The 20,299-nt window shown below is 48.0% G+C and overlaps 5 protein-coding genes across 10 annotated transcripts; 3 read left to right on the plus strand and 2 right to left on the minus strand.

Moving 5' to 3' along the window:
* The first annotated feature begins 696 nt into the window (after positions 1 to 696).
* Positions 697 to 2,829, plus strand: LOC9649164 (glutathione gamma-glutamylcysteinyltransferase 2). Of its 3 annotated transcripts, none has more exons than XM_024681625.1 (8): positions 697 to 911; positions 965 to 1,438; positions 1,511 to 1,674; positions 1,729 to 1,780; positions 1,844 to 2,071; positions 2,133 to 2,427; positions 2,487 to 2,585; positions 2,638 to 2,829. In XM_024681625.1, the coding sequence occupies exons 1-8, from the start codon at positions 759 to 761 to the stop codon at positions 2,676 to 2,678; spliced, it is 1,506 nt and encodes a 501-aa protein (XP_024537393.1). In that variant the 5' UTR covers positions 697 to 758; the 3' UTR covers positions 2,679 to 2,829. The 3 variants fall into 3 exon arrangements, with proteins under 3 accessions (XP_024537393.1, XP_024537392.1, XP_002976553.2); XM_002976507.2 differs by having other exon boundaries at positions 712 to 911; positions 965 to 1,121; positions 1,200 to 1,438; positions 2,133 to 2,585; XM_024681624.1 differs by having other exon boundaries at positions 707 to 911; positions 2,133 to 2,585.
* LOC9649165 (B3 domain-containing transcription factor NGA1) lies at positions 2,671 to 3,495 on the minus strand (the record flags this gene model as incomplete). Its single annotated transcript, XM_024681626.1, has 1 exon — positions 2,671 to 3,495. A coding segment is annotated over one exon (648 nt), but the record flags the coding sequence as incomplete, so codon positions are not given.
* A 3-nt stretch (positions 3,496 to 3,498) lies between these two features.
* Positions 3,499 to 4,600, plus strand: LOC112348612. The gene is made up of 6 exons (XM_024681454.1): positions 3,499 to 3,507; positions 3,564 to 3,629; positions 3,705 to 3,833; positions 3,907 to 4,088; positions 4,155 to 4,230; positions 4,292 to 4,600. The coding sequence occupies exons 1-6, from the start codon at positions 3,499 to 3,501 to the stop codon at positions 4,439 to 4,441; spliced, it is 612 nt and encodes a 203-aa protein (XP_024537222.1). The 3' UTR covers positions 4,442 to 4,600.
* Positions 4,601 to 9,329: 4,729 nt separating this feature from the next.
* Positions 9,330 to 10,604, plus strand: LOC112348613 (B3 domain-containing transcription factor NGA1-like). The gene has a single exon (XM_024681455.1). It carries the CDS (start codon positions 9,330 to 9,332, stop codon positions 10,602 to 10,604), a length of 1,275 nt encoding a protein of 424 aa, XP_024537223.1.
* A 458-nt stretch (positions 10,605 to 11,062) lies between these two features.
* LOC9649167 (trichohyalin) lies at positions 11,063 to 20,287 on the minus strand. 4 transcript variants are annotated; one of them, XM_024681596.1, is made up of 17 exons: positions 20,202 to 20,287; positions 19,994 to 20,116; positions 19,895 to 19,936; positions 19,783 to 19,836; positions 15,294 to 19,730; positions 14,994 to 15,237; positions 14,382 to 14,935; positions 14,202 to 14,325; positions 14,062 to 14,143; positions 13,874 to 14,007; positions 13,743 to 13,801; positions 13,533 to 13,664; positions 13,388 to 13,470; positions 11,937 to 13,336; positions 11,598 to 11,861; positions 11,370 to 11,538; positions 11,063 to 11,309 (listed from the first exon to the last, which is right to left on the minus strand). In XM_024681596.1, the coding sequence occupies exons 1-10, from the start codon at positions 20,250 to 20,252 to the stop codon at positions 13,893 to 13,895; spliced, it is 5,826 nt and encodes a 1,941-aa protein (XP_024537364.1). In that variant the 5' UTR covers positions 20,253 to 20,287; the 3' UTR covers positions 11,063 to 11,309; positions 11,370 to 11,538; positions 11,598 to 11,861; positions 11,937 to 13,336; positions 13,388 to 13,470; positions 13,533 to 13,664; positions 13,743 to 13,801; positions 13,874 to 13,892. The 4 variants fall into 4 exon arrangements, with proteins under 4 accessions (XP_024537364.1, XP_024537363.1, XP_024537362.1 ...); XM_024681595.1 differs by having other exon boundaries at positions 13,747 to 13,824; XM_024681594.1 differs by having other exon boundaries at positions 13,743 to 13,824.
* Positions 20,288 to 20,299: the final 12 nt, after the last annotated feature.

Raw genomic sequence — 20,299 nt, forward strand, 5'->3', positions numbered from 1 at the left:
CTTCTACCCAAAGAAGAAGAAGAAGACACAGCTATCTGGAAAGTGGCAAAGGCAAAAACTAGAAACAACACCAAAACAGTCTTCATTGTCGTAGTAGGTGATTAATGGAGCTCAATCAACTCTTGCTGAATAATCTCTAGACCTTGCAAGCCTTATATATTATGTTACATTCCAGCATGCATTGCCAAGTGGTTGAATGCTTAATGCATTCACCCATTGCCATCGAAATCTAATAGTATAAACATGTAATGTCAGTATGGCTGAGCGGTCTAAGGCGGCAGACTCAAGTTCTGCTCCTCTCACGAGGGCGCAGGTTCAAATCCCGTATACTTGCACATTCACATTCAAGAACAAGAAAACGTTAACTAAATCATAACGTTAAAATAATTTTGCACAAAGATGAAACCAATAAAATCTATCACTTAAAAGACCTTAAAAAGCAGTGAAGTCAAGTAAACAAACAAACGTCCAAAACACTTAAAAGACAGCAAGAAGATAGAATCATGGGCATTTTGCGATTCATCTACTCCTTCCATGACTCATTCTCGACCCCAAGGCATAGATTTGCTCCTTTAGGACCGCAAATGCCTCCACTTCCAAAATGTGGTTTCTTCTTTCCAAATCCCCAGTCAAGGCATTTGGTGTTGGAAAGGAAGTTCTCCACAATCGAGAGAACCCTAGAAAGGTTTAAAGGTCAAAAACTTCTTGTTTCACTGCTGGGAGTAAGACGGCGCTCTTAGGCATCCAATCTCGGGGGTATGATACCTGGTAAATGCTGCGCTACGTGCGCTCATCACTACATTGACCCCATAAACCCTAGAGCTCCTAGGGCGGCGATGGCGGCAGTGGCGGGGCTCTACCGCCGCGTTCTTCCTCTTCCGGGCATCGATTTCACCTGTCGCGAGGGCAAGGTAAGGCGCCGTGATCAGCGTTTGGTCGCGATCGATGCGTATCTCTCGCGTAGGAAATATTTCGCGAGGCTCTCGAGGATGGAACCATGGAGGGATTCTTCAAGTTGATCGCGCATTTCCAGACGCAGGCTGAGCCGGCGTTTTGTGGCCTTGCCTCTTTGTCCATGGTGCTCAACTCGCTGTCCATCGATCCAGGAAGAAAATGGAAAGGTACACAGTTTGTTCTTTCTTTCTTTGCCACCTCCATAGATATTTTTCTTTCTTCCACCTTACAAGCTTTCTTTGCAGGACCGTGGAGATGGTTTGATGAATCGATGCTGGATTGCTGCGAGCCGCTGGAGAAAGTGAAGACTGATGGAATCTCTTTTGCCAAAGTTACGTGCTTGGGTGAGTGTTCTGGTGCAAGAGTGGAAGCAGTTCGAGCCAGCGAGAGCTCACTGGAAGATTTCCGCAGCGTTGTGAAGAAATGTTGCTCGTCGGAGGACGAGCACTTGATTGCATCATACAATCGGCAGCTTTTGAAGCAGGTACTTTGTTTGCGGTCTTCGTTGCAACAGTTAAAACAGCTTAGAATTGACTGGAACTTTTTTTTCTTTGAGACTGGCACTGGACATTTCTCACCGATCGGTGGCTACCACGAGCGAAGAGACATGGCTTTGATTCTGGACGTGGCAAGATTCAAATATCCTCCACACTGGGTGCCATTGAACGTGCTGTGGGACGCTGTAAACACCGTGGACGTATCAACTGGAAAATCGAGAGGGTAAGACGAGTATTGCTTATTTTTTCTCCTCTCATGCACAACTTCATCCTGCAGGTTCATGGTTGTTACAAAGCGAAGCGAACCACCTTCACTCTTGTTTACTTCGGTGAGTGAACATTAAATTCATTTGCCGATCAAGAATCGCGTAAAACTTGTTACTCTCTTGCAGTCTTGCAAAGTCGAGAACTGGAGGGATGTTTCTAGATTTCTCAGCCAGGAACTCCGTGTAGTTGTGCGCAATGGAAAGATGACAAGCGTCGAGGATGTCTTCTCCGCTATTCTGGAAACCTTTCCGGGTAAGGTAACCGGGTTTGTGAAATGGATAGTGGAGGTGAGGAGATCGAACGATGAATCTGGCAAACTGGACAACGATGAAATGCAGCGATTGACTCTTAAGGTCGGTTCATTTGACAGCAAAACTGATCATCTGCAACGTTTCTTTTTCTCCTGTCTTGCAGACAAACGTACTAAATCAGCTACGGAGCACAGATATGTACAAGCGGCTGGCTGGATGGCTCAAGTCGACCCCTTCGTGCCCGTGCGCACTGTCTGAAAAGAGTCTCACAGACGAAGTTGGCGAGGCATCGTGCCAAGGAAAGAGCCTGCTGTGTGGCGGACTGCATAAATCCAAGAGCTGTGCGAGCTGCGTGAGCTGCAAGAGAATGACAAGGACCACCGACGGCCAGGGTGCTGGCGTTCTTATCGGCGATGGCGGGGTCAAGGATGGCAACGTGCAAGTGATAGTCCCAACTGGTTCGTGCGAATTACACCCGACGCCCGTCGATGTTGTGACTGTACTCCTGCTCGCGCAGCCCAGCGAGACGTGGTCAGAGATCCCCAATTCGGAAGTGAGATTGGAGTTTGTCAACTTGGGTGCAACAGACAAGCTTCCAGATTTGCTTCAACTGGAGGTAGCGGAATGGCTTCCTAGATCTTTGGGGCTAATTTTCTCTCCTTCTCCAGGTTGTACACCTGCAGAGGCAGCTGCGAGTGCTCAACTGTAGCGACGAATGAACTGGGGAAAAGAAAACGAGAAAGAACTCCAAGCGAGAAACCATGAAACTCTTATGAACTTTGAACTTTCCTCCCTGCAGTGCCTACAGTGAGCTCCTTCCTTGCTGTGTTAACAAAACTGGAACTACGAACTATCTGCCAGACCTCTTTAAAGAAGTTTTAAAGTACGAGCTTGTGAATCGGGTTGGCTCTGAGGTCCACTCCGAAGAGCCGTGTCCCTCCCGAGACAGCCGCTTCCTCTTCGTCGTCCTCATCAGAAGACGAGTGATGCGACGAAAGGGTGAGCATTTCATTCGATCTGCTGCTCGCATTGACTGCAGTCGCTGGTGCTGGTGTTGCAGGCGAGACCGGAAAATGCGAGGACAAGTGCTGCTGCTGCTGGTGCTCGTGCTGCTGATCGAAAGCTTCGTCCCCGGGAAGCGGGGCGAAAGCCGCTCGACCGGAAGTCGGCCTCTTGCGACAATTGATGTAGAGTTCGTGACGAGCGCCTCGCTCAAAGGAGATGATGTCCCCAGCCTGGAGATCTTTATCCTTGACGAAACGTATCCATCCCTTGGTGAGGACATAGCTCTGGCTGCTACTCCAGTAAGAGTAGCGGAACCACCACAACTCTCGACTTACAACGTCCTGGAAGGAGAGGAGGCGGCCTTTCTTTCGCAGGCAGGGATCCAGCGGGAACCACCTCTCGGCGTGCTGCTTGGGAATGACCAACCTGTTGAGCTTTCCAACATCGCTGGGAGTGACAACTTTGTAGAAGAGGTGCTCGTGAGCTGCTGCCCCTCCTCCGGTTGCTGGAGATCTCTCTTGATCATGGTACGTGTGCTGTGGTGATTTTAATGGATTCAACTTATCAGATTGGTGGTGATGCCAATTAGAGGCGTGCTGCTGCTGCTGCTGGATCGAGTGAAACTCACCACCATTGGCGAAGCTCATCCTGGAGAGTAAGCTTTCCTGACGACTCTTTTCTTTCAAAGCCTGGAGATTGCTAAAGAGCTGCTGCTGTTGCTGCTGGACAGTGTAAGCCGGAGGAGGAGGAGAGAGGTGGAGCTGCTGCTGGTAGTGGTGGAGTCCATAAAAGGAGCGCTGCTGCTGGAGCGAGGAAGAATCATACAGGCAAGCATCGTGCTCGTGATCCTGGGCCGCCGGTAACACCATCCCTCCACACTTTTGCCTCTTTCCTTCTCTCGCAGACGCTAACCCCCAGTTCAATGCAAACAGGCCCATTGCGCGCTTCTCTCCTTTCTCTCGCGACTCTCTCGGCCGACACGACTGGACGACTCAGCAGCACTGCATCGATCGAGATCTCTCTCTCTCTCGAGGAGAGAGAGCAAAGAGAGAAAAAGAACGATAGAACAGAAAAAGAGGAGCGAGACTCTCTCTCTCGTGTGCACAGCTTCCTCGTAAGTAATCTTGCTGCTAGTTTGCGCGACACATTTGAATGAATGAATGACGCTTTGAGTTTGGAGCCAGGTAGGAAAAGAAGCGCTCAAGGGGAGCACTGGCCGACACGCACGACACCGCTACTCCCACACCAACACATTGGTACTTGTCCCTCCTCCCTCCTCTCCATCCACCATCGCCTTTTATATTGCCGGTTAGACAGGCACTGGAAGATGAAAGGAACGCTCGCTCGCTTCGCTCACTCTTAAGAACACGAGAACACACAGCACTGATGATGATGAACGAAGCAAAGCCAAAAAAAAAAAAAAAAAAGCGAGGAAGAAGGCGAAGAAGAACGAGGACGAAGACGTGATTTGCGTCGTTGAATACGTATTGCTTTGTAAGGCACTGCAAATAAATAGTATTTGTATTCCTTCATTCATTCATGTTGGTTTGTTTGTTGTCTCCTCGCTTAAATTTCTCTCTCTTTTTTTTACAGTCTGTAGAAAACATTGAATAAAAGTGGAAAGGATTTTTCTCCTGGTGTCAGCTGCGGAAAAAAATGGTTTTTTTTTTTGCGGAAGGAAAATTTAAAAAGCGAGAAAGAATATATGGAAATGGATGGATGAGTGAGTGAATGAATGAGCTCAGCTTATCAGTTGCTCATAACGCTACATTCTCACAGGCTTTAAAGCGCGCTGTGTTTGTATACACATTAATGGATTTGCTCCCTGCCTGGCGATGGCTGCTGTGGCTGTGCTGTGTGATTAAATTCTAAAATATACCACCCAGCGTACAGAGGATTTCAATCGATCGCGCCCCCCAGCCAGGGATTAAAAATCTTTCTTTTTCTTGTTTGTTCTTTGCCTCTCACGGACCGTCCCGTTTGGAGGAGAAACGAGCGAGCTTTGTGCGTGAATTTGGGGCCATACTTATCGCTCGATCATGCCATACGTTGTTTTCTACGCTGGCGAGAGATGCATGACTGGGCTTTCTGGCAACAAATGCGTGAGGTCAACGGGGGATTTCGCTCTTCCACGGGAAAGATTCATCACAGCAAAAACAGAGGAAGATAAGCATTAATGTGGAGTTTTGTGTGATCAATTCCATTCAATCAGGGCTTCGATCGACCAATTTCCATCCGATCCTTGTCCAATTCCCTCTGGATTTTAAGGGCGAGAAGGCTGCCGCTGTTGCTGCGCGAATTCATTGCGAAAAATGCTTCTTGTCTCTTGTCAACTTGTCACCGCGCAAGACATTTTTGGGCGCGGGAAGCTCAACGCGAGGCACGCCAAACGGACAAAAGCCCACATTGATTCGCCCATTTGGGTCGTATTGGGTTGTCTTAATTTCTCAAATGGAGGCAGGCACGATGGCGATCGATCGATGGGAAGCTAGCTTATTTACTTTTAAGTCTCGTCGGGATTAGCAAAGCGAGCGCGAGGAGAGAGGAGTGGCTTTCACACATCTGGAGTGGCAGTAGCTTCATAAAAAGGTGCGTAGTGTCTTATAAGCATACTTGGGTGGGTTTAGCTCTCTCTCTCTCTCTCTGTGTGTTTTTTTCTTCTTTCTTTCGTATCTTTTGGAAGTAAGAACAGCAAATCTGTTCCATATCCCCAGGTAAAACCTCTCCTATAAGCTATACGCTACGACAGTATAGCTACTTACACACTGGATTATCAATCCCTCGCCGGCTTCGTGCTACTTGTGATAGCGAAAGCCGATCGAGATCACTGCTTATGCATGGGTTTTGTTTTGATTTGGCTTAAGTCAGCTTGATTTCTTCGATCCTTTGCAAAGCATGCATGCGAGTTCGATGGCCTTGAGTTAGTTCCTTGAGTGTTTATCCAATTTCACGAGCTTGAGCTTGCATAAATCTGGTTTTTTTTGGAAGTTCTTCTCTGGATCCATCTTAGATCATCTCAGTCAAAGACTTCTCGGATTTGGTCCACGCTTTCTCGCTCTCGTCGTTGGGATGTTGAGATGAGTCCATTTCATTCATCATCAGCGAGCAGCTTCTGCCGAAAAGAACCGAGAGAGAAAAACCGAAACTAAGCTTGGAGAAATCACTCCACCTATCTGCGTGTGTGCGAGTGTGTTGTAGTTTTCAGTAGGCGTCCACAGCCTAGGCGCTGCCAAGCGAAACGAGTCAAACTCCGTCTTGAATGATAAGCCTACTCCTTGCGGTGGTATAACTGGTTTGTTGCTTGGATTTTCATTTGGGCGATGGTGGCTGTTTGGAGGCATTTGGATGGAGCCATCGTCCTCGTCTCTCGTCTCGTTCGCGTTCGTCCACCTACAAAATCTCTTTTTTACTCGTTTTCTCGTTGGGAAGGAAGCTATAGTTACTTCGGAAAGAAAAACTGTAGAAAAATCTTTCTCACTGCTTGGTTTCTCGTGTGTAGTGCGACTGCGACTCGAGGAATGGGCGAGCTGGAGCTTTCACCACTTGATGAACTTCTCTGTCGAACTAGGTATCATCACACACCACCACAACGCACACCACAGACAAAACTTAAGAACTCGGTTGTTTTCTCCTTGCCTCAAACATTTAAGCAGGCCACTCATACGATGGAGATGTCTTGGCAGAAGCAGCAGTGTAGCAGTCAAATATATCGCACTGGTAAGCAGTTTCTTCCCTCAGTCAAGGTCTCTCGTATCATCAAGTTCTCATCCATCATCAAGTTCCCCAAAACTTTTATAACTTTCCACTTCTTCCAGCTTGGTATGCTTTCCAAAACCATCATTCTGGGGAGTGATGATTCCGATTCAACCTTGGCTCCTCCTCGGTCTCCCACGTACTCGTGTTGCTCTCTCGATCGACTGATCCTTGATGGTTGAAACAAGGAGAGGATTCGCAGGAAGGTCCGTCCTGGCCGTGCTTTAAAAGATTTCCATGCCTCGGACGTACTTACTTGGAGGAATGAATGCTCTATGCAGGCAGGGGCAAGCAACAAGGATCATTTTGGCACATGAAGTGCGTTTAGCTTTAACTCCGGTTGCCAGATCCTCCGAGAATCCTCCAAAGAAAGAGGTAAAAAAGAGTTTTTTTTCTTTTCCTAGGCAGGAAAAAGCGAGTTATTCTTCCTTTTTCAGAAGGAAAACAAATAAAATGGAGAGAATAATTTCACTCAGTTGTTCGTGTGGCAGATCGTCCCATTCATGGCCTCTGTACTTGCTCGCCTATCACGGCTGTTCAAACTCTGCCTTGCTGCTCAGATACGGTATAAATACGGGGCTGGCTGCCTGGCGGACACTGTATCAGGTGCGGACATGGATTGGATGTCTAACAAGACAAAAACGTATACACTACGGTCAGTCTGGTTTTTTCTTTTTCCGATGATCTTATCCTCAGCTAAACTCCAAACTTTTCTTGCATGATCTTTGCGAAAACTTGAGCTTTTCTTGTAAAATCTCTCTAACTCAAGCCCTTTCTTTTCGTTGCAGGAGGAGGGTTCAAAGATTTTGCGAGTACTTTCCTTACGTACCAAGTTGAAACACTCGAAAAACAGGAGGGGAGGCGTTTGAGGCAAGTAAGTGAAGTTATGACCTTTAAGTAGTGCGTGCGTGCGCGCTTGTTTGTTTGTTTTTGCTTGATTTCACTTGATCGATCATAGCTTTTCTCCTGGTTGAGTGTTGCATTATATCCCGCCATGATCGTCTTAAGCTAACCACAGTACTTCCCCCTACCTCTCTAGAGAGCTAAGCCAGGTTTGCTCGTTTCACATGAATGTAACTCCCGCTTTGCTTGCAGTGCCTGGTTTGAGAGCTTTAATATTATCCCGTCATGATCGTCTCTAGCTAAGAAATCAGAGTACTTGTCCTAGAGCTCCTCTAACTTCCTTCTAAGCTGGAGAGAGAGAGAGAGAGAGAGAGTGAGAGAGCTCTAACACTCTTCTTTCCATAAGAGAGCTGCTTAGAGCTTGGAAGAGAACACACCACCACCACCACCTGGTTCTAGCTATCTATGATCTATCGCTCCTGCCTGGGATAATGGATGCGAATCCAGAAATCTAGCAGTCCTGGGTTTGTGCCTATGCAGTAGCCTCCCAACAAAGTCCCCCCAGTCAGTCAGTCACTCACTCACACAAACAAAGCTCCTTGGAAAACTATTTGTTTGGTGTACTGTCTGGAGTGTCCATGTGTTTGCTCTTGGCTGTGCCTCTTTTGCCTGTGATCAGACTGCGCTTTGAAAGCCTCTTTTTGGATGGAAACTTGGACGAGTTTGGAGTGCGTGATCGCTTGAGAATCACTTGTTTGGTGGTGTCCCATGTGAAAATGTGGGGTCTTCTTCCATCTCTGAGCTGATACTTACAACCTGAGACCTCTCTGAAGAGCTTCTCCCAGTTTTCCTTTTGCAAAAATATCCTTTTCCGAAAAAACAATTGCTTTCCTTGCATGGAGATGCCTTCTCTGAGCGGATGTTGTCCGAGTGCTCAGCTTTTTCCTAACTTCCCGTAAGCGCTGTTCTTCCAGTCGGCTTATAGTTCTCTCCAAGAACAGCAAGCTTTTTAAGTGGAACTTTGGTTCGACTTAATCAACCTGCGATGAGTGGAAGCCCCAGAGCTTGGATCAGTGTGTGTGTGTGAGTGAGTGAGTGAGAGAGAGAGAGAGAGAGAGAGAGAGAGAGAGAGAGAGAGAGAGAGAGAGAGTGAGTGAGATTGAGAGAGATACCCCTGGCTTCTCTCAATACTATGCTGTCCCTCTCCGCTAGAAAATCTAAGAGGTCTCCTCACTCTCTCTATCGCTGCTCTTGCTTGCTATACCTCTCCTCTCTCTCTCTCTCTCGATCTTCTTCTTCTTCTTCCTCTGAGTAGCAATGTTTCAAACTCACAGTGACCTTCTACACGGGCCTGTGTATATAATCATCGTCTCTTTCTCTTTCTCTCCTTTTCTTTGTTGCCTTCTTCTTTGTCTTCCATCTCTCTTTCGCTTTTCCAGGGAGTGAAAGTGGCCCTCTTCTGATGAATACCGCCAATTCTTTCGACGATCAACCATGAAAACTCGCTCTCTCCTTCTCTCCCTCTCGGATTAAGATTGGCTTTTTCTTTTCTAGATTTCGTAGAATGATTACCCGGCCGAGTGGTATACGTTTGGAACCTCTCCAGCTGAATTCCACTCACGCTTGAAAACCAAGTTCGTCTAGTGCTAGAACTTTTGGTTGCTTCATCTCTACTGCTGCTTCCCTGCCTCATAGCAGTATACTTCCTTCCTAGGTAGAGAAGCTCTCCTCTTTGGATTGTTTTCTTCCTCACTCCTCGATGGAATTCTCAAGAGATTTTGGTTATGTTCCAGCAGCAGGAGGCGATCACGAGAGGATTTTTTCGTATCAGCGTCATCACTCGGAGGAGGAGGAGCATGATCACCACAGCCGCCTGAGAGTGTTCTTGCCGAGCTGCGCCGCCGACTCATACGTTTCTTCCTCCTCCACTGCCGCCGCCGCTGCTTCCACGGCCGCGCACAACGATTCCTCCTCGGGTTGGCAGACTATGCTCGTCCACAGCCGGCCACAACAGCAGCTCCTCAACATCTTTCCCGATCACCACGACGATCACTGCGACCAGCTTGGAGCAGCAGCAGCAGTGGAGATGGAGCACAATCAAATGCGTTTCCACAGCAACGTGGAAACGATCCAAAGCTACCATGGTTTCCAGCACCACCACCAAGTCTACGATCACCACCACCACCACTACGCTCCTCCGGACGAATCGATCTATCACAACAACAGCAGCAGCAGCACGACGAGCAGCACCACCGTGAGCTACCACCGCGATCAATCATCTCACGAGGAGGAGCTCCTGATCAAGCCGGGAGGAACATATGGCCAAGGAGGAGCTCATCACCAAGCTCACCACTTCTCGTCGCTGTATCAATACGAGCATCTCTTCTACAAGGTGGTGACTCCCAGCGATGTAGGCAAGCTCAACCGATTAGTGATCCCCAAGCAGCACGCCGAGCGCTGCTTCCCGCTGGATCCATCGCTCCGCAAGAAGGGACGCTTCCTCTCCTTCCAGGAGTCCTTCACTGGCAAAGTGTGGTGGTTCCGCTACTCGTACTGGAACAGCAGCCAGAGCTACGTCTTCACCAAAGGATGGATTCGCTTCGTCAAGGAGAACAAGCTCAAGGCCGGAGACATCGTCTCGTTCGAGAGAGGATCGTCCAGGCACGAGAATTTCTACATCAGTTGTAGGAAGCGGCCGAGAACTCCATCGGATGATCCGGGCGCTGTCTCGACTCCTGCCGATCCCGCGCTTCTCCAGATGCTGTCATCGAGCCAGCAAGATCATGACGATCACTCCCCGCAAAAGTACGAGTTTTTCCACAAGGAGGAAGATCACGAAGAGGACGAGGAGATGGACGTGGATCGAGAGGAGGACGAGGACGACAATGTCACGGGCTCTACATCTTCTTCCCAGCAACACCAGCAAGCCATCAAGCTCTTCTCCTCGTCTTCCTCGTCGTCGACGCGATTGTTTGGAGTGGATCTGGCCGCCACGTCGACCACATACTGCTGTTCTTCAGCGGAATCCACCTGATCCAGATCCAGAGCTGGGATTTTGAGACAATGGGTCGGTGGATCGATGCATTGGGTCTCGTGGGTCGTGGCTCAATTCCCCGCTAGCGTCTGGAGGGAGCCGAATTGCAGCGACAGAGATTCGAGAATGTTGGTGTTTTTCTTTGCTGTTTATGGAGAACTCCGTTGGTTGTTCTTGGCTTGTCTTGGTTTTGGGCTCCAATTCCAGCGTCCAATTCCTTTCTCGTTTTCGTGCTTGTCAATGGAGAGGAATTGAATTGAATGAGCGGCCATTATGCTCCAGATGTGTTGCGCGGAGGAATAGAATATTTCATACTATGCACGTGGAATCACGAATTGATTCCTTCTTCTCCTTCCTTTCGCCCATCCCATGGAAGGAAGAAACTTAAAGACGCGCTTAATCTCTCTCTCTCTCTCTCTCTCTCTCTCTCGCCAGTAGCGCTAGTAGTATAGTACGTGAGAGCAGAATCATTCCTTTATTCTCCATAGCCAGCGACACATCATCGTATCCAGTAGGGAAAATTTGAAAGGGAAGCTCTCATGGCGATGGCGACGTCAAACTTACAGCATAGTTTCACAGCGCGAGATATCTTCTATCAGATTTGCGACTTGGCGAGAGCCAGCTCTTCATCGTTTCTTTCTATTCTCCTCTCAATCTCTCATCTCGCGAGAGATGAGAAGAAAAGATGTCTGTCGAGCCATAAATCTGTGCCAGCACCAAGAACAAAGAATCAGTCAGCGAGAAGCAACACATTTAGTACTTAACTGTAAGAGCAGCAGCCAAATTCAAAGCTCTACTCCTCCACCGCCATGTCCTAGACAGCAACAAGTAGCAGCATTTCGACGACGACAATTATCCCTTGCTCCAAGTTGCACAACACAGTTCGTCCTCCTAGTTTAGCTTCTGGTAATGTGTCGCTCGTCGGTCTCGAGAGCTAGAAAGAAAGAAAGATGGTTAGACGAATGGAGAGAAATCTTAGCATCTTGCGCCTACCTCAAGTCGGACCGGCCTAGCTCGAGCGAGGAGAAGACCTCGCTATCATAGCTCTGCGACTGCTACACTACTACTCGTCTTTCGTTCTTTCTTTCCTGCTCGCACTGTGGCCTCTGACTCCACAAAGTAGAGCGCTCCAATTGCTGCTGTGCGCTTTGTTTGCTGCCATGCAATGCAATGCATGCTCTTACGAGAGGAGTCGAGCTTTTAACCGGTGGCGTAAGCTCCATTGAGTAAGTGTCCAAGGAAGAGAGCTCGAGCCACCTACGGAAACGCAAAAGTTTGCTTAGCGAGCGAGAGAGAATAAACAACGAGGAAAAGGAGAGCGCTCTTCTTTACCTCGAGATAACACTGGAGGAGACGAAGGCGGAGGTGTTGTACTAGTCGTGGTAGTCGATTCGAAAGACAGGATATGATTGAAGGTCGTGATGCGTGCACGTAGCTATATTCTTTTGCTGCCGGTACGTTCTTCTCGCTCTTTTCCCCGCTCGCCATTCATATTTATTCAGAGAGTCGCGTGTGCCTTTGGAGGAGACCTCTTCTCTTCACTTCCTGTTTAGAACCCCACCACCGATGCAAAGCCCCCGTGTGTAGAGCTAGAAAAGTGAGAAAAGCAAAAAAGTGCTCCTCGCCCTGTAAGTAGCTGCCTGGCTCTACACTAATTCTCATGCTTGCTTGCCTGCCTGCCTGCCTGCCTCTTGTTGGAGTGTGGAGATGAGCCGAGTAGCTAGCTCGTAACTCAACTTAGTATTAACTGGTGTTCTCGATTGCTTGCTTCGTCTTGTTCTCTGTGGAGATGAAGAGTCCAACGAGCAAGTAAAGTAACGTAGCTTCGCAATCATGGCAACTGAGAGCTCTAACTTTCAATCCACCCCATTGCACTTGCACTGACACAAACCGAATAAACTCTCGTCCCCAAAAATCACCAGGCTTGCTTTTGTGCAACAAACAAACTGGAACCATGGAGCACGCGAAAAGCATCCTGAATCATGTCGGCTTTAGACCCGGGTTTCGCAAGCAAAGAAAGTGCAACCTGAGCCACACTGTCTGGTCGTGTTGTATAGTTCTCTGAGCACTCCCCCAAAGTTTTTAGTTCTTCTCTCCTCCCCTTTTTATTACTTCCGCTGTTCTTCCTCCTTGTCTGTAAGTATAGTATATTTTTCCTCGGCCTTGCCTTACCCTGCCTGCCAATCTGAGCTATCTACATAGGTGCCCCCCAAGATCTCTTGAGTAAATCCAAGCTCCCGGAAGTCAAGGACCGCAGACGACCGTTGACGAACTCCTGGACTTAAAAAACCTGTGAAGAGTTTCCACTGTTGGTGCACGTGACGTGAACACGTATCGTAACTTGAGCCACTTTGTTCCGTAAGCTAAGAGCTACTTAGCGTGCCTGCCTGCCGACAGAAGTCCAAGTAGCTAAAAGCCATTTGGTCGCTTCTCATCCCCTTCTCTTTAGATCACTTAAAAGAATCCCGAAAAACTGGCCCTGCTTGATCCTTGAGCTCTTCCACCCAGCAGACTTTCCTGTGTAGCTTAAGCAGTAGCCTGCCCTGCTCGAACGGAAAACGGACGTGCGAGAAAAAAAATCCCCCCTCCCGGAACCCCTGCTGTGGCCGTAGTAAGTTGCAAAGTACGTCCAAGACCTGTCCATATTGTCCTCACCTGACTTTCAACACCGCAGCTAGCTAAGCTTTCATCCATCATGGCTACTGCCTGCCCTTTTGTGGCTCCTCTCATTTCTGCAGGTAAAACTTAAAAATCAGCCGCATAGCCACGAATCATCACCTCACTTGCCTTCTCTCGCATCGCTCTGAATCCGTCCGTTCCCCCCAGCCCCACTCTCTCTCTCTAGTATAAACTCATCAGCACCACGCTGCCATTAAGAAAATCAGTCAGAGACGCCAAGCAAAAGCGACCACCACACACACACTATACCTCCACTGACGAACTGCATTTTGGCCATCCCCGCGCTCTTCTCATGATCACTCACTTCGCTATCGCCGCTTCCAGCATAACTCTGACCATTTCCATCGATGGCCAAGATCTTCCTCTCCCACTTGCTGCTTCCTGCAAAGCCAGTATGACGACGAATCAGACCGCCTTTCTGTGCGAAGAAAAAAGAAAAGCAAGTTCTTTCGATCTTACTTACGACTGAAAGTGCTTTGCTAGTTCTCCTTGATCGGCCCGACTGTAACGCGGAACGCCTGAGCAAGAGTTGCGTAACATACTGAAACATCACGATTGGTAAAACAAGAAACTGGAGCGCTTTTGAGTACCTGGATCCAGCACAGCGTACTATATCTTCGCCATAGTAACCGCAGCTGCAATCCAAACGTGGATCGCGATCCAGTATACAATAAGTGACAACCGGGCAACAGGCTGCCTCATAAGAAGTCTGCCAGCCGAAATACTGCCAGGAAAGCGGAAAGCTCAGCAAAAAAATATTAGACAATTTGTTCCATACCTTAATTCATCAACCCGGTCACCAATGTGATGGCTAGCTTTGGGAAGGAACCGTATCATTCCAAGAGACTTAAAGGCGTTTCCTAAATGCCTTTAGATGTTAGAAAAATATGATATGAGGACTTTTCAAAGCTTCGTTACCTTTCTCCTCAATTTCCATAGTCTGTCCGGCATCCATATCTATAGCAACTTGGTCTCCAACGACCATTTTCTTCTGTGCTCGTATATGTGGAGCACTCGGTACAGTCATATGCTTTGGTTGTTCCTGCAAACAATAATCAATATCCAGCTTACAAATTTCAACTGCGACAGAGTACGTACCAGCTCCTCGATCTCGCTCACGGAAGGTACCGGCAAAAACTTGTCTTTCAATTTTTGCAACTCCGAATCCTTTGTCTTGGTGCTAAGTTGAAGGTTCTCGTTTTCATGCAGTAACCGTTGAACTTGAGCATCTAGCAAATCAACAATTGCTTTCGGTTCGGATAGTAGCTGCTCCCCTCGTTGTCCAACAGCGGCCTTTGCAGTCAAAGCTTTCAGACTTCTTTCCAACTGCATCGAGTTTTCAGTTCTCTGCTTCAAGTCGTTTTGAAGAATTTCGACTTTCTGATTAAGAGCAGCATGTTCAGCTTGGCGGCTGTCCAGATTCATCTGAAGTCTTTCAATCTCAGCAAGCATCGCTTCGCACTGCTGTTGCAGTTCCTTGAACTTGTTCACAGTAAATGTGAGCTTTCCAACAGCCTTGTTGCGTGACGTTTCCATGTTGTCCATTGCCAAGTGATTCTGCTCTATCAGAGTCTCGAGTTCTTCAACTCGGTCTGTAAGTTCTTCGAGCTGCTTGAATTTCAAGTCACTCTCACGCCGCAGCGACTCGATTTCTGGGAACAAAAACAGTCACTAACAAGCACGAGAGCTATCTGAAATACTAAAAAGTACCTCGATCTTTGGAGGATATTTGCAGCTGATATGAAAGCAAATCCTGCTCATTTGTCTCTAAAGCTTCTGTCGTTTCCTTCCTCCGAGATGCGATTTCCGTTAGAATTTCATGTAAAAGCTGCTTAATGATGGACGCGCTCTCAAGAATAACAGCAAGCTCAATATCTTGAGCACCTTTCATGAGCTCGAAGCCTGTCTTGAACTTTTCTGACGTGTTCATTGAAGCTGGTTTAAAAAGACGAACCTGCAAAAGAATCAAGAAAATAACCACATAAAGCAATTACACGACTTAGCTCGTACCTTGTCTTCGTGATCATCCCAGCTTGATGGTTTCTTTGAAAACACCTTGGTATCCTTGTCAAGCCAAAGGAGCTGCTGAAGTGATGCTAACAACATATCCACATCTGTCAAAGTCGCCAACTTCTTCTCAAAAATTTCCGATTGAAGAGAAAGGATTCTTGTAAGATCTTCCGTTGCAGAAGACAGCTCTTTCTGAAGCCTGTTGTTTTTCTCTTCCATGGTGACCAAAGAGGCTGTTAAACGAGTTTCACTCGCCTCGAACTCTTTTAGTCTTGCGGCTTCCCGTTCCAGCTCCAGCCATGCGTGTCTCTTAGACTCCTCCAGCAGCTGTTTCTCTTCAAGTGTTTCGGCACATTTTCGTCTCAGAACGTTTAACTCCGCAGCCAACTTCTTCTCTCTGCCACACGATTCTTGAAGTAAAGTCTTGCAGGAATTTATTTCCTCTTCCTTCGAGCATGCTTCAATCTCCATCCCTAGAATAGTAGCTTTCAAGGCTTCCTGCTTTTCAACCGAGGACTTCTGGATGCTCTCCACTTGCGAGAGCTTTTCTTTCACAGACGTTTCCAAAGCACTAAGCTGCTTGTTCGAACGTTCAAGTTCTTCCGACTTCTGAGCTAGCAGCTGCTTTAAGTCATCCCGCTGCTGAGCCACGCCTTTCCCTTTCTTAACCGCGAGGCCCAGCTTTTCTCTCACTGTTGCCAGTCTTTGCTCTGATTCCGCCATCCCTCGCTGGAAACGATCCATTGCAGAATCCAGCTCCTCTTTTACCTGCTTCACTTCGAGAGCTACGTGGTTCTTTTGGTCTTGTAAGTTCTTCATCTCCTCTGTTCTGCTCGAAAGCTTAGCTTGCAGCTCCAACTTCGAGTCCTCCAAAAGTTTTTGCTGCAGTAGAAGTTCCTCATTCGTCTTAACGCTGGCAGCAAGCGTAGTAATGAGAGTGCTGACGCAGTGATCGAGTTCCGTAAATTCCTCACTTTCTGCAGTAGTGCTCGTGGCCATCTCGTCCAACAAAACGCTTGACAGCCTCACCCGCAAGCCATGCAGCTTCGCTTCAAATTCGCCAACCTTCATTTCCATCGACTGCCGGTCCGTTTTTTCTTGAGAAAGGATTCTCTCGAGCTTGCTGCATTCTGATCTTGACGTTTCCAAAGTTTGAAGTGCATCATCCTTCTCTAACGTTAGGCTTTTCAGCTCTTCCTTCAGGAGCGCAATCTTCTCTTTCGATTTCATCAGCTCTGTCTCTGCACCCGATGCGCGTTCTCGAGTCTGCAAGAACTCGCCAGCGAACAAGTTCACCTTTACGGCAGTGTTAAGTTTTTCGAAGTCCGCCGGGACGATCCAAGTGGTGGAAATGATGTCCCCTATTTTCTGTATGCAAGCGTTCTTTTCCTCGCAAGACGTTATGAGCAACTTTTGCTGCTTTTCGCAATCAGCTAGCTGCTGCTTGCATGCCGAACAAGAAACTTCCAGATCAGCCACTGTCTGCTTCAACGCGTCGCGTTCCTCAGTATGCCGCTTAGCGCTGCTTGCAGCAATCTGTGCGTCCTTTTCCGCCCTAAGAGCCACTTCTTTGGACTTCTCTAGCTGGAACTGGAGGTGCTCTCGAACTAAGTTCGCGGCAGCAAGATCCTCCCGCATGACCCGTACTGTCTCAAGTATCTCCGCCTCTTGTTTGGCCATCGACTGAGCGGCGAAGTCTCGCTCCAGTTTCACAGAAGTAAGTGTCTCGTCAAGATTGGCGACTCGCCGTCTCAATTCACCACATTCTTTCGAAAGCTCGTCAAACTTATTCTTAGCTTCTTCCTGGGACGTTTCTAGTTGGAGTCGCAGCTGTTCACCAAGTAGATTGGCTTGAGAAAGCTCGTCCAATAGACTCTGTTCTCGTTCCAGCAAACGAGTGACTTCCGCTTTAGTCTGATTTGCTGTCACCACGTCCGACTGCTGTTCGAGTCGCAAAGAAGTAAGTTCTTCGTTGAGATCGATTTGCTGTGAGCGGAGCCTTTGTAGCTCCTCTTCACTCTTCTCAACCATGTCGATCAGTGCAAGAACACAAGTCTCCACGGAGGTGTTTTCGCCAGAGTCTTCAATCACATTCGTCACCAATCTTTTCACGTTCTCGGTCTGATCCGCAAGCTTCTTCTCCAACAAGCCAAAATCTGACTGTAGCTTCAAGTTGCCCTCGTCTAATCGTTCGGCATACGTCTCATGCAAAGAAGACAACTCCTCTAGCACGCGGACGAACTTTTCCTCGTGAGAAGTCACCCGACTATCCAAAGTGCATAAAGTGTCCAGGTAGCCGTCCTCAAGCCGTCCAAGCCTTCCAAATGCTATGTGAAGTCTAGACTCCAAGACGTCCTTGCCAAGAGCTTCCTTCTCACTGGACTTGTCAAGTTGTTGTTCCAGACTCCGCATCTGCTCTTGAAGAAACCTGCTTCTGTTTTCGTATGAAGATTTTAAACCTGAGTTTTCGTCTTGCAGGTCCTCCACACGTTTCCTCAGGTCTTCTATCATGTCAGACTTGGCCGTAAGTTCTTTACTTGAAGACTTCTCAAGCGCCAGGAGCTGATCTTTCAAAGCTTCCAGTTCTACCTTCATCTCCTTCTGTGATTCTTCCAACGTAACGCGCGTAGTCCAAAGTTCAGCTTCACCAACCTTGAGATTTTGCAGAGATGTAAGCTGATCCAAGAGACGAGAATTCTCCGCAGCTAGCGCATCAACCTTTCCCCGAATAATTTTTTCCTGCTCCTCCGTGCTCTCAACACGTTGTTTTTCCTGTTGTAGCTGATTTTCCAACGATTCAAGCTTGGCTACGAGATCTTCTTCCCTCTTTTTAGCATCCTCCAGCTGCTGTTTTAACTCCTGCGATAGAGATGTAAGCTGATATACAAGACGAGAATTCTCCGCTGCTAGCGCATCTCCCTTTTCCCGACTAAGTTTTTCCTGCTCCTCCGTGCTCTCAACACGTTGTTTTTCCTGTTGTAGCTGATTTTCCAACGATTCAAGCTTGGCTACGAGATCTTCTTCCCTCTTTTTAGCATCCTCCAGCTGCTGTTTTAACTCCTGCGATAGAGATGTAAGCTGATATACAAGACGAGAATTCTCCGCTGCTAGCGCATCTCCCTTTTCCCGACTAAGTTTTTCCTGCTCCTCCGTGCTCTCAACACGTTGTTTTTCCTGTCGCAGCTGATTTTCCAACGATTCAAGCTTGGCTACGAGATCGTCTTCCCTCTTTTTAGCATCCCCCAGCTGTTGTTTTAACTCCTGCGATAGAGATGTAAGCTGATCTACAAGACGAGAATTCTCCGCTGCTAGCACATCTCCCTTTTCCCGACTAAGTTTTTCCTGCTCCTCCGTGTTCTCAAAACGTTGTTTTTCCTGTCGCAGCTGATTTTCCAACGATTCAAGCTTGGCTACGACATCTTCTTCCCTCTTTCTAACATTCTCCAGCTGCTGCTTCAAATCCTGGCAGTCTGCTACCATTTCCATCTGACGAGCTCTTGCTTCCTTGTCCAGTACCGTCAGTTGATCCAATAAACGAGCTTTATCATCTCCTAGTCGACCGATCTCCTTGTCACGTTGGTCGAGCTTCGTTTCATTGTCTATCTTCAGTTGATCGAGCTGAGCTTTAACGGATTGAAGCTCATGAAGGCTTTCTCCTTCCCGTTTCTCGGCATCGTTTAGCTCCTGCCTCAGATGCTGGATGCTGGCTTCCAGATCTTGCATCTCAAATCGACAACCATCGAGCTCGTCAACTTTTTGAGACAGTGCTGCAAGCTCCGCCGACAGAGAATCTCTTTCCCCTGTTACCCTGAGAACCTCCTGTTCATGACTACGAAGTCTCACCATGTCCTCCTCAATGGCCAGATTTTTAGCTGCGATCACCTCTCTGTGCTCCTCACGTTCACTAGCCACCTGCGTTTTCAATCTCGCAAGTTCTTCCGCAGAAGCAGACAGGCTTGATTCTACCACGCCTTTCTCCCCTTCTAGCTCTTCCACTCGAACTCTTAAGTCCTGTAGTTCCCTCTCCTTCTCTTTTGTCCCCGCTTTGATCATCCTGACGTTGTCCAAGACGCTGTCCGACAGCGAACTAGTCTGAACTTCTTCTATGTCGGCTGCCTCGCTTCCTAGGAGAGAGATTAGCCGCTCGAACTCAGCGACAGTTCTCTGCATAGCTTCTTCAGCTTCCTGACGTGACGATGCAAGAGCTGAATCCAGGCCCGTTTTTTCCGAGACACAGCTCTCGAGCTGCACCGCCATTGCATGTAGCTTCTGCTCTTCATCCAAAAGAACCGACCGAAGCCGCGTGTCCAGTTCCTCAACTTTCAGCGAGAGACTGTCTCGTTCGGCAAGAACCTGTTCCTTTTCCTGCTTTGCAACCCGTATATCTTCGTGCAGCTTTTCCAACATCTCATGCGATCTGCCGTGTTCCAATACATCCTACCACATAAACCGTGTTGGAAATGGCCGAAAAACAAAAGTCCTGAGCTACCTGACTTTGTAAATCCATGGAGGTAGAATCCTTTTGTACAGGCTCCAATCGATCCTGTCATCACTTTCTCAGTAAGAATCACATACGCAAGAGGAACAAAGAGAAAGTCTACCAGATTTTGTGAGTCGATAATGTTGGGTTCTTCGTTCTCGTTCTGCGAAAAAATAAACGATCACACATGAAACATGCCTTGCCTTTCGATTAACTCTACCTGGACAGTGCCGCTCTCATCCTTGATCGCCGATCCAGACTCCTCGCCAGTAGCGGCAACAGCAGCGTCCGCATTCTTCGATTCCACTCGCTGCTGCTGTCGCTTCAATCGAAATTCCTCCAGCTAGAACAAAACACTGACAAATCAAGAGCTGGATTTCAGAGAAATCCAATGCGAGGGATCGACCGATCGCCGATCTGAAACATACCCGCTTCTTCCCGGCCGCGCGCAAGCTGTCCTTGCTCCTCGACGCGTCCATCGCGAACCCTAAACCCACTAGAGAGCAATGGTCGCGAGTTCGATACA

This window comes from Selaginella moellendorffii, unplaced genomic scaffold (genome assembly GCF_000143415.4).
Source record: "Selaginella moellendorffii unplaced genomic scaffold, v1.0 SELMOscaffold_31, whole genome shotgun sequence".
Classification (NCBI taxonomy): Eukaryota; Viridiplantae; Streptophyta; class Lycopodiopsida; order Selaginellales; family Selaginellaceae; genus Selaginella; species Selaginella moellendorffii.

What these genes read in the sequence shown, in the direction of transcription:
- LOC9649164 (XM_024681624.1), top strand. Translation starts at nt 759, where the DNA reads ATGATACCTGGTAAATGCTGCGCTACGTGCGCTCATCACTACATTGAC. An exon ending in TCACCTGTCGCGAGGGCAAG is followed by an intron (nt 912 to 964) that starts GTAAGGCGCCGT and finishes TCTCTCGCGTAG; the next exon opens with GAAATATTTCGCGAGGCTCT. An exon ending in TGCAGCGATTGACTCTTAAG is followed by an intron (nt 2,072 to 2,132) that starts GTCGGTTCATTT and finishes CCTGTCTTGCAG; the next exon opens with ACAAACGTACTAAATCAGCT.
- LOC112348612 (XM_024681454.1), top strand. An exon ending in CTCGTGATCCTGGGCCGCCG is followed by an intron (nt 3,834 to 3,906) that starts GTAACACCATCC and finishes CAATGCAAACAG; the next exon opens with GCCCATTGCGCGCTTCTCTC. An exon ending in CTCGTGTGCACAGCTTCCTC is followed by an intron (nt 4,089 to 4,154) that starts GTAAGTAATCTT and finishes TTGAGTTTGGAG; the next exon opens with CCAGGTAGGAAAAGAAGCGC.
- LOC112348613 (XM_024681455.1), top strand. Translation starts at nt 9,330, where the DNA reads ATGGAATTCTCAAGAGATTTTGGTTATGTTCCAGCAGCAGGAGGCGAT.
- LOC9649167 (XM_024681596.1), bottom strand. Translation starts at nt 20,252, where the DNA reads ATGGACGCGTCGAGGAGCAAGGACAGCTTGCGCGCGGCCGGGAAGAAG. An exon ending in TTATCGACTCACAAAATCTG is followed by an intron (nt 19,837 to 19,894) that starts GTAGACTTTCTC and finishes AAGTGATGACAG; the next exon opens with GATCGATTGGAGCCTGTACA. An exon ending in GGGATGATCACGAAGACAAG is followed by an intron (nt 15,238 to 15,293) that starts GTACGAGCTAAG and finishes ATTCTTTTGCAG; the next exon opens with GTTCGTCTTTTTAAACCAGC.